Here is a 12,601-nt window from a genome sequence, read left to right as displayed (position 1 = left end):
TGTCTGTCTGTCTATATACAGCATATATATATATATTAATTGCATCCAAAATAAAAGTTTGTTTACATAATATATGTGTGTGTATTGTGTATAATTATTTTGTATATATAAATACACACACATGCATGTATATATTTAAGACGTTAATACATATGCAGTATATAAATGCAAATATTTCTCTGTGTGTGTATTTATATACAAAATAATTATACACAATACACACACATATTATGTAAACACAAACTTTTATTTTGGATGCGATTAATCGTTTACAGCCCTAATTGTATATATATATGTATGATTTAATATAATATGAAATGTCTGCCTCTGTAAGAACCAACAGTCAAAACTCATGGTTTTTCCATTTTCCATTTATTGGAAAGTAGGATTGAGAATAAGAATATTAGTAAACTTGGCTTCTAACCTCTGCAGTGAAATACAGTATTTAAACAACATTCTTTATCTATTGCCCAACACTACAGCGATGTGTAGCTAATTTACTGTATATAACTTCATCAAACTTAGTTCTCACTTAGTGAACAAAGAAGAAAAAAAAATAGTTTTTTTCTTTTAACACATTACAATATCAGGGTAGACATAGGCTTCTACTACTAATAGAAACGTTACTAGTTTGTCATAGAAATGCCACACACCAAACCATATGAACACATGTGAACTGGTAAACCCCTCTGTTGAACAATCAACTCTACATTTAATAACACAGTGCTAATACTTCATTAAAGCACAAAACAAGCCATTGATATACAGTTCACATTGGTTAGAAATTATTAATGCATAATATAAGGCCACTTTTGTTACTGTCAATGAATTTATTGTAATAATTTACATAAGAAATGCCACATTTATTATTATTGTTCATCCTCTTTCAACGAAACACATTCACGCAACCAATCCATATACACACATCTAAACCGCTGTATATCTGGCTGCCAGTGTTTGAACTCCACAATCATATTCATAGCACCAATAGCCCCTCCTGTGATCATAGTTTATAGGTAAAGAGGTATTGTCCAGGACATTATTCTTGATTGGAGTATACTACTGAATACCTGTATACCTTACAATTCCCGATTTGGCTGAGGGAGCTGAGAGGTTTACACTAATATTGCCTTTAATGCTCGAGTTGAGTATCAGAAGATGAGCTGACGATGCCTTGGTTAAACCTTGATGATGCTGAGGGAGGATGATGTCCTCTGGAACTACAAAAGAGTAAAAATGGTCAGAGATTAGAAAAAATTAATCAATAAAATACTGAGGCAAGATTGAATATCTTTATGGTTGAGCTGCACGTATAATAATACTACTATTTTTACAGAATTCATGTGAATTTTCCATAACACTTTACAATAAGTTTACATTAGCTGACAATTAAAATATTTCTAAAGCTTTTAACAATTTTAGTCAAAGTTAAGTTCAACATTTACTAATACATTATTCAAATTAAAAGTTGTATCTGTTAATATTATTAATAATTGACCTGAGCTGACACGAACTAACAATGAATGCATTTTTGTATTTGTATATAACTTCTGCTGTAACATTAATACATGTAAAAAAGTTGTATAGATAAGGTTAGTTGATGCATACCTAATGAGCATGAGCGTAGCTTGCGAGTTGCGACTGGAAGATACTACGATATAGTTTTACAAATAAATTATATTTTCAACTTGAAAGTAAATATGCATATAGCCTAATGTAAGTCTTTTCAAGTGGTTGTTTTTCAGATAAATGAACAGTTATTCTGTGCCGAATCTGCATTTGGGAAGGTAACAGGCAAACAGATGTCTGTTTTAAGGCAGAGGGTCATTTTTCACTCCTTTATTCGCTTAATAAAAAATAAAAATGATATATATATATATATATATATATATATATATATATATTAGGGTGCCACTCAATTTTTTTCTTCTATTTTTCATCCTCTCACCCCCCAAATGTGTTAGTACTGTGAAAAGATAAAAGTGAAAAGAACAAAATTTGGATGTATTCTAATGATTATTACTGGTGGTAGCTCAACGCGGACAAAGTTTTACAATATGTGACATTTTCCAATACTATCATTAATTTTGACATCACAAATCAGAATATTGCAAAAATCGGTAACACTTTACAATACGGTTCATTAGTTAACATTAGTTAACTACATTAGTTAACATTAACTAATAATGAACTGCACTTATAAAGCATTTATTCATCTTTGTTAATGTTAATTTCAACATTTACTAATAGTTTATTAAAATCTTGTTAACATTAGTTAATGCACTGTGAACTAACATGAACAAACAATGAACAGCTTTATTTCTATTAACTAACATTAACAAAGATTAATAAATACTGTAACAAATGTATTGCTCATTGATAGTTCATGTTAGTTAATACATTAATGTTTAATAAATTAACCTTATTGTAAAGTGTTACCCAAAAATCCTCAAAAAGTAGACTACAGTTAATAATCAACAGTTCAGACAATCAGTTGAACACAAACTATGTCAAATAGTGACCAAAATGTCAGTAATTAATGTCTGCAGATGTGGATGTTGCGGCAGCAACCGCTTCCCTAAGATAACTGCTGTAAAGGTGGACTTGTTAGGATTTGGAAAGTCATGGCAGTGATCAAAATTAAAATAAAATGGCTTTTTTTTGCGATAAAATTTACTATGCAACATTTGAGCTCATTGATTGAGCTACCAGTAAATAAGAGGGTGAGACCTTTAACATGAAAAAAAAATCCATTACATTGAGTGGCACCCTAATATATAGGGTATATATAATATATATACACAGTACACACATTTACATAGCCCTTACAAGTAATCTGCGTGCGATGCATCTGGTTAAAACAACTTCAATATTGCATATATACGAGCTTACACGGAGTGTGAATATGTAGGTTTACTATTGAAAAGCTACAATGTGATTAATATGGTGAATGACCAAATCAAAAGCCCAGATGTCAAGCTATACGCCCATGACCTAATGTTAACCACTGGGACCTTATTGTAAAGTGTTACCAAATTTTCTGCATTTGAAATACCTGTATGACATCGTCAACTTATGCAGTGTACAGTATTTTATACCACAATGAAACATGCGATATTCAGACAGTAACAGCATGTTTACATTGACGTCCTTTGGAAAGTAGCCGTGTGTTTTGAGAGAATCAAATATTTATGTTATGGACAATAAGAATGAATATCACAATTGTATTATAGATATATTATATTTAACCTTACAGTACATTCCAATGTGATGAGTCAATCGAGAGTAATTTCAGGTGTGATTTTTAACATCTCTGCGTGACTTGATCAGACCATAGAGTTAAGACATACAGTATTTACATAAAACTGAATTTAAAAATGCAAAATCATTTTATTTGATTAATATTTGCTGAATACATAAAAAATTGTAACACTTCATAATAGGTATACAGTAATAAAGTACTTACAAAGCATTTGCAAACCATTAGTTTATAGGTAATTATAGTCTTTGTTTATAATATATATGGATAGGATGAATATTGTTTAATTAGCTCATATGCAAAGAGTTGTTTTTTACATGCTTTGTTAACAATGTATTAACCATATAAGTGATGTATAGTATTTCAGTCCAGTAGTAAAGGGAGCTGTTAATGGTTATGAGTAAATATAACTTTCTCACTTTAGATTAGGTCACATAAAATCGGAAAATGTTATTAATTAAGTGATTTTAACCATCCTTTCTTGGACATTAATTAGCTACATTAATATTAAGTGTTCCTTAATTTTTTTTTTACAAATACATTAAACATCAGTTAGGGTTAGGATACAAAGCATAAAAGAACATGATCTAACTCTTTACATTCAAGCTAATTAAACAATCATTTGTAAATTACAGTGACTGAAGAACTCTGTATAGTTTATAGTTTACTCAGTATTCAATACTTTTATCCCTTAAAATGAATAGTTGACCACCTAAATTACATTTTTAAAGTTTTTTTTCCTGTAAAAATACATCCGGGCTTTATTTACTATCCACGGATCAATGAATATGTTAATTAGCCCCGCCTCCACTCACTCACACCAGCTCAGAGATCCGTTCAGCCAACTTACTAAGGTAAACGCTGCACAATGGTATTACTCTTAATATGATTAGCCTTATGCTTGACATTATCAAACAGCTAATAATGTGTAGCTAATGTTGTAGCTAATGTAGCCGCCACGTTGACGTGATTGGTTACAAGGTAGTTTGTGACGTCAGAAACACTAGCGATTTCAAACCCGTCTTTGGTTCACTGCAGTTTTAAAGAGAAAATACTCAGCAATGGTGTTGACTTATGAATTTGCACATGGCTTGTCTTAAATCATATTAAAAACACCACATAGACATATAAGCAACATTAAAAACTCGGTTTTCACCACAGGGGGACTTTAAGTACCCCCACAACCCCATCAATAAGGCCCCCTTCATTGGCACTAAACCAACAAATCAATGTTGTGGGTAAAAAAGACTGGACAAAATACACATTTTAAATTTTAATATTTTAAATACAACATTTGATGGAAAACACTTATTAAAAAATAAAAAAGACATGAAATAACCACTATAACCAGTAGAGAACTTATTTCCATTCCCCGTTTTTTCCCTCGTTTTGCTTTTACATTTATATTTAGACATTATAAAACCACTACGTTTAAAAAAGTTTTGTTTGTACAAAAAGTTTGTGAAGTAGCCTCACAACTTCACAAGTTTTGTGAAGTAGCCTCACAAAGTCTCATGAAAAACAATAACTGTTCTTAAATTGCCAGTGAATTACACACAACGAGCGCTCCTTTTTGGCAACTGATTTTGGCACAAGTGCGAAAACTCCCGTTTTATTCAAAGAATCGAACTAAAGTGCACAATAAATGTCTAATTCACAATGCATTTACGCTTTGTTTGTTATAATGGGTTAGGTTTGTCAGCATGTAGAACTTAAACTGCCACTAAACAGAAACTCATTCAGCGTTTTGAGGAATATTGGGCGGATTCTCACAACTAACTTAAACACCTCTGATTGGACATTACTTTCAACAGACATGCCAGTAATTGGCTACAATACTCAACGCTGCAAAATCACGTTGTAAATGGACACATTTGCAGCGACTAATGCGCCAGGCTGAGGTGATGTTGGTGCGATTGACGGTGTTCCTGGCATCATGCCTATCCCGCCAATGCAGAACAAACCAAGCAAAGTCTAAATCGCGTACCCCCTGGAACCTGCACACGTACCCCACCTAGGGTACACGCGCCCACGAATGACTGGTGTAGATAATGCAGTATTCCATTGGAAACAACAGTCAGGGTTGCCAGGTCCCAGAAAAATTTCCAGCCCAAAGCCGACTCAAACCCCGCCCAAAAGGAATGACAAACCAGCCCAATTTACCGCCGTCCAATCACAGTTGACAACTGCGGGATTCCCATAAAGGTCCTTAATAAACATTTTGATTTTGTTTGAATCATGTTCATAAATATATGTGCTTATTTAATAATTTAATCTGTATTTTATCCCTCTTCAGTTACTTCCTTTTATAAACTTTGGTACTGTTAAGTCTTCTTTTACTCTGTCTTTGATTGTAATTTTCAGCACATGGCATGATAAATTGTTTAAAATGCAAGCTATAAATATGAATGACATAGCCATCCATAAAAGTCAGTTCAAGTCCAATTTGGGCTAGTTATATAGCTCTTTTCACAATACACATCGTCTCAAAGCAGCTTTACAGAAAATCATGATGTTCATAATTTATTTATTCCCTTTTGACTAATAGTCGCATTTAGCAGATTAAAATGCTAGGTCTATAAGATAGTCTTTGCCTTAAAACACGTGGTAACACTTTACAATAAAGTGCACTAGTTAAAATGAACTAAGAATGAACGATACTTCTTCAGCATTTATTAATCTTAGTTAATATTAATTTCAACATTTACTAATACGTTATTAAAATCAAAGGTTGTATTTGTTAACATTAGTTAATGCACTGTGAACTAACATGAACAAACAATGAACAGCTGTATTTTTATTAACTAACATTAACAAAGATTAATAAAATCACTCGCTCTTTCCGCTGTCTTTAGGTTGCCAGGTGTTCATTCCAAGGATCAACACACTTTCAATAAAATAATTGTCTTTGCCTACAGATAAACATTTGGCGGCCGCGGTACATTACACAAGTACGCGGTACATTTCCCGTGAAAATAACCCGATTGTGCGTGAAAACCGCGACCCTGGCAACACTGACCACAGTGAAAGCCACAGTGTTGGTCAGTGGTGAAGGTCTCACCTTGCTGCCCAGCAGGCCTCCGTTATGGTACTCTGGGGTACTTTGGCCAGACAGCGGCTTGCTTTTCTCTTTACTGTGGTTGTTGGAATCGTTGTCTTTGATGATATCATACTGCTTACAGAAGAGCACAATCACAGCTGCAGCAAGACAGAGATCAGTTTGATTACGGGGACGCAGATCTGATACGTTTCATTAAAACACAACACTATCTTCCATCTGGATATCACAATTGAGTTTGAAAGGACAAAAGTTTTCTTAAGGTCACTGTAAAAAAACAACAACAAAGCAATACTTAGGAAAATGTTTGAAATGCAGAACAGAGAAAGTTAAAATATTGTTACCGGTTTGATACTACCCTGTAAAGCCTATTGTTTCATATTTGATATGAAAATCTCCAAGGCCTCGAAATTATAAGCATGATCACAACTTTGCTGATTTTTATAAAGTAAACATAAGAAAAACATTTATATTGTAAGTGTTATTTCAACTTGAACACTTACAGGACCGAACACACTTGATTACTTGATTAGCCATACATCATTTTTTAGAAAAATTATCTTAAAATGTGAGTATCAAATGTGATGAATCCAGCATTTGAGGAACAGTTATTTGTGGAATAAAAAAATACTACTTTGATTATAAACTAAGCATTTAAATATCATGTTACAAAGACATATTATTGAGAGATATAAAGTGACAACTGATATTTATATGCATTTATATATATTTTTTGTATATTTATATATGTATATAAAGGTCTCGTTGATTTACATTACAAGCTATCAGAATTTCATCTTTCAACTTAATATTTCACTTTTTGGTCATATAAATATCAGCAACTGCACTAAATTGCATATTTTTGCTCAGTTTGAGCCTCTGAATAATATTGAAATGAGCTCCATATTCTTGTATATCATACTATGTGAGCCATAAAAGCCTGATGTATCAAATCCGGCTTTACATGGTTAAATGGGGGACAAGTCAAATTATTTCCTTTGGTAAACAATATCACGAATATAATTGCAACCAGAATATTTTTTTTGTTACTTGTTTATAATGATTATGTAAATCCAAGACAATGTCCTTTACCTGCCCACATTAGTAGTACAGTCATTATGATCAGTATCTCTCCAGTCTGAAGGTGCCTGGAAATGTCTAAACCCTCAACCGCAGGGTCATCTGATCAGGAAAACAAGACAACAACACATGTTAGAGGATGAAAGAGATCATGTCAGAATTAATGGTGATGTTATTTATTATCAAACTCAAGAAATTAGACAGTTTTGTGGCTTTTAGTTAATTTCAGTCATGGCAACTCTAGGAGTGTTCGCCATAATAATGGATAAGATGACTAAGTAGATGATAAGATGTTAAGTAGAAAGGATTAATGTACGGGACTTGCTACTGTCAATACACACTCAACACACTGCTGTTGTAAGACATGCTGCTCTTGTACAATATAGCGTACATGAATTAGCCGTATAGCAGATCTATACAGGTGGAGCTGGGGAAGCTGGAGGATTTCTGAAAGCTCGAAGCAAATGCTACAACAAATACTGAAGCAGCAAGCTCATTGGCTACTGAAACAGCAGGAACCAATCAGCTGTGCCCTATAGAGAATGACTTGAGTTCAACTAGAGCTTCATGACAGAACTTTGTATGTCTATGAGCTTTGAGCTGCTAATGCACCGTCAAACAATATTTTTCAAAGATGTACATAAAACAAAGCTTATTGGATTAAGCTATACAAGAAAATAGATTTTCAATCTTTCTACTTCAAACTTTCATGTTTGTGTATTATTTGTAAAATTGAAACATGTGCTGGTTGAGTCACTCAATAGCGTCTTTCACAAAAAAAAAATGAAATGTGCTTTATAAAATGAATGGCATTGTATTAATGCTGATCTAACAGACATGTTTACCTTGATCCATCATGGTGGATTGAAAATGTTCAGACTTTTTAAGCGTCCTGAAGTGAATCTTTTTGCTGGCCAGACTCTCTCCATAGAGTCCGACGGATTGGACCTGGATAATATAGTCTATGTCTTCATCCAGATCCCACAGTATACAAGCATGACTGGTCGTGTTCACCTCACGAATGAAACGCTGCATCAACCCATCCTGACGCTAAAACACACGCACATACACACATTTAAAGATGCATTAGAGGGCATATTTATTGCAGATATTAAATGTCAGACTCCCTTGGTTGTAATAAAGGCCCGTAGGGCTGAATCTCATTGTAATAACTTTGTTTGACCTGCTGTGAGATGGCAAAGCCAATTACGGTCTCTCCGTCCAGAATATTCCAGGACACGGTGGCCGAATCTGCCCGCAGGTGTGTAACAGAGACATTGACAGGAGCGGCAGGGCGGTCTGTGAAACACAAATCACCAGCATGAATAATTTCTTAGCACAACCATCTGATGCACTCCATGAAAGTCATATTTAAAAACATTATATTTAACATGTTACTGTTGTAAATGGATGATGCTTGTGAGGGATTTTGAGACGCTTTGTAGTATTTATAGATTCATCCCGTCTCTGCTTCCCCGAGACATCCAAGGACCAACTTGACACCGGCTCAATGAACAACTACAATAATGCAGTTCATAAATATGCAACACTTCTGTATTCAGCTGATTCACTCTGATGGATATTATGCAAATTAATTCTAATTTTAATTCTTCTCTTTAATGGGATAAGCGTGACTCAGTTGGTCAAAATTACTTCCAATCCACAGTGCTTTGCCAAATCTCTGACTTCGTGTGTCAAGGAGAAAAATGTGTTTGCCTGAAAAAGGACATGCAGTAGGTTGTGTCACACCCAACAACATATTCTTAAAATAAAGATCCAAATAATAAAGACTAATGCATTGTGACACTTTTAATATTTTTTTGTTGCTGAATGTGTTCAGTATAGTGACTTTAAAACATTATAAACACTATAAGCATGACGTAAGCACTATAAGCATGATGTAAATCTGCTTTATATGCACTATTAAAAAAAAACCATGTTTCTAAAAAGTAATGTTTCAATGGTCAGATAAGGTAGAAATAACTCTTGCACATTTATTTTATAGGTGTATAGAACATAGAAAAAGAACATTATGATGCACAAAAGATTAAAAACTGACAGGAAATGGGTTGCAGAGCAAGACTTGTTTGGTCTATAATTTGCAAACATGTATATTACATACATTTTTAACATTTGGCATTTTGTCGATATCCAATTATTTCTTATACTGTATATGAAATTAAAAAAAGCTACTATATATGGGATATGACCCAGGTCAGACTTGAACCTGTATCCCTGTGAACCATAAGCTCTAATACTGTACGTCCAGATGCACATCCAAAGGCACTGACATCTTTATTTTCTTAAGTATGCTTTCGAACCAGAGCTCATGCATATATTGGCATATATTACTTCAAGAGGTAGAAGTTAGAACAATTCAATTACTGAGATGACCTTATGCATAAAACAGGCTATATTGCTAATATTACATCCTGGAGCAAAAAAGAAGGCTCATAAAAATGTGCATAATCAACAGAAAGTTTAACACAAATTCATTTATTTCTGTGTGTGTGAATATGCACATCAGTTTTGAAATGACTAATAAAGTGCAGTTTTCACTTTATTTTAAGTTGTCCTTGCTTCAGTGTAATTATAAATTTAAGTACTGAGTAATATTCATTTACTAGGCTACATGATGTACTTACAATAGGGTTAGCACATTTGGTTTAGGGTTGGTTGCATGTAATTATGCAAACTGTATAGAAATGGCATGTAACGTGTAACAAAAACACTGTAAAATAAAGTGCACAAAGTGCATATTGATCATAAGTGCAAATATACACCAGAAATAAATAGAAAAAGCATTAACCTTTAGTGTACGGTACAGCTCAAAATGTTATAATAGAGACCTACTATATCAGCAGTACACTAAACGCATATGTTTCCATTTCAAAGCTAAATAATTTAGCTTTACTAAATAATTTTGTCCCCAATAAGACCAGACTGCAGCCCTGGCCAATTCAGCCAGTGTTTTAGGATCAATCACAGTCACAGAGCTCAGCAAGAGAGCAAGCATTGCGTCAGTATCCGCACTCATCCTTTTATCTTGTTTTTGCCAAGAAAAGAGAAATGAAGCGAATTGTAATGTGCCAAGGTCAATGCTTCATGAACATAAATCAGCTTAGAAAGCGCTTTCTTGTAAGATTGTCTAATTAAGAATAAGTGCATTGAGAGAGCTGTCAGTCTTTCAATTAACTGTGAACTTTGATGTAAGGGTTGGCAGTACATGGATGGCAAGCACTTTAAAAGACTTTTAGTGCATATCGAAGGGTGTGCAAAATGAGATCTTCAGTGACTGTAATCTATTAAGAAACAAAAATAATAGATGGATCAAATCATCTTTAATACAACAAAGCAGAATAAAGAACGCTATTTCCCTTAAAAACATGCCATATCGCACAGGCACTTAAATGCCACGAATTGACATGCTCTAGCACCGGTCATTCTCTCAGCACTATTGGCCCATTAAATCAAATCAAAGACAACGACTAACAGAGTAAAAGACAATTTCCTTAATGTCTTCCTCTGCTGGCTCGGGGAAGGCTTGTATTAAAAACACTAAAAGGATTATATAACACAGAATGCTTATAGACTGTATTCGTGATGATCAACACATGAGCGCACAAGTATAGATGCACGTTGCATTTGATCTTTATTATCAGTCTGTAGGACATTTATTCGACAGAAGGAACATAAGTTTACTTACTCGCCCCTGCAAAGCAGATGTGGCATCCAAACAGAGATAGAACAAGGCTCATAAAAGTGAATAGGTGAATCATATCTTCCTCAAGAGTTATTCCAGATGAGTGACGCCAATTTCCAAGGAAAAGTAACCTGAAGTTAGCATCCCTCCAATCATCACATGATTATCAACAACGCATTTTCTTTGCTACACTGTGACGATGATAAACAATCTAATAAACCAGCAGAATCTTCTCTCTTCTTTAGCATTCACGCAGTGATGTCCAACACCTCAATCTGTTGCCATCCGAATCCGCATCAGCTGGAGAAAGAGCGAGAAAGACGCGTCCTTTTGCGATTATTTTCAGTGATTTAAGAGCTAATGAAATCACACTTTTTTATGTTTACAACAAAACTCGAGAATCGTCAGCCTCGCCACCAGTTACATGTTCGCTGCGCGTCTAATGTAACGCGTAAGCGCGCATGGCGTCCATCACAAAGCTCGCGTTCGCCTTCCTCACTTTATGCGCTCGCTCGACGCTTTAAGAATACCAATAAATCTGCGCTGCAGCGCGGGCACATGACCCACAGGTGGCCAGTTACTGATTGATTCTCAGCAGTCACTCATTCACCTTCTACAGCCGCATGACGCACGAACCTGCACCGGGATGAATGCAGTAAAAACACCCTCACCAGTATGGCGCTCGCTTTGTGTCATTTATTTCCTAACCATATGAGGTGTGATTTGTGCACTTTTTAGCGATCGCTAAGCAAACTGAGAGGTGAACTAACGTGTATACGTATGGCAAGCCAAAGTGTTCACATATGGCAAGCCAAAGTGTTCACAAACGCCTGGGGCCTCATTTATAACCGTTGCGTACGCACAAAACAGGCCCAGAAAGAGGCGTACGCCACTTCCGACGCATAAGTTGTGATTTATAAAAACAAACTTGACGGGAAAATGTGCGCACCTGCACGCAAACTCTGACCCATGCGTACGAACGTTTTGGAGATGGAGCAGTTTGGCGACACCGATGGTGAGCTGGAGTTAAATGTCTTTTTGGTCACTTTTAGACCGAAAATCGAAATAAAATTATACATATACAGAAAGATAATACAAATATAATTTTACTCACCAAGCCTATCACTTGAAGCAAATATCCACACCTTAAATGTCCGCGCCAGCGAGCGCGTTGGGCCGTTTAGTGAAACTGACGCAGAACGGCAGATGAAGTAAAACCGTAAATCTTCATTATGAGTCCTAATCATAAATAGGCTACATAAAACAATGATTAAACTATGTTTTATTTCTGATATAAACATTTAGATTAAATATGCCATTCTTAAGTTAAACACTTAAACTACATGACATTTACTGAAAAGTTTAAAAAAATATATATATTCAATAAATAGCCTATAAATATTTGTTGTGGATGCAATGCTTTTGAACACTTTTCCTTTGGCATGCTGTGTTTTAATGTTTTAACCTCAGAGATTATTGCTTATCATGATAATAGAAGATT

General features: G+C 34.6%; 1 protein-coding gene across 1 annotated transcript; it reads right to left on the bottom strand.

Moving 5' to 3' along the window:
- Positions 1 to 355: 355 nt before the first annotated feature.
- fndc4b (fibronectin type III domain containing 4b) lies at positions 356 to 11,786 on the bottom strand. The gene is made up of 6 exons (XM_079633266.1): positions 11,104 to 11,786; positions 8,581 to 8,696; positions 8,243 to 8,447; positions 7,410 to 7,499; positions 6,321 to 6,457; positions 356 to 1,220 (listed from the first exon to the last, which is right to left on the bottom strand). Exons 1-6 carry the CDS (start codon positions 11,174 to 11,176, stop codon positions 1,179 to 1,181), a joined length of 663 nt encoding a protein of 220 aa, XP_079489392.1. The 5' UTR covers positions 11,177 to 11,786; the 3' UTR covers positions 356 to 1,178.
- Positions 11,787 to 12,601: the final 815 nt, after the last annotated feature.

This window comes from Phoxinus phoxinus, assembly GCF_949152265.1.
Source record: "Phoxinus phoxinus genome assembly, chromosome: 13".
In the NCBI taxonomy this organism is placed as follows: Eukaryota; Metazoa; Chordata; class Actinopteri; order Cypriniformes; family Leuciscidae; genus Phoxinus; species Phoxinus phoxinus.
The sequence above is the reverse complement of the archived record's forward strand: the minus strand, read 5'-3'. Positions and strand labels throughout refer to the sequence as shown.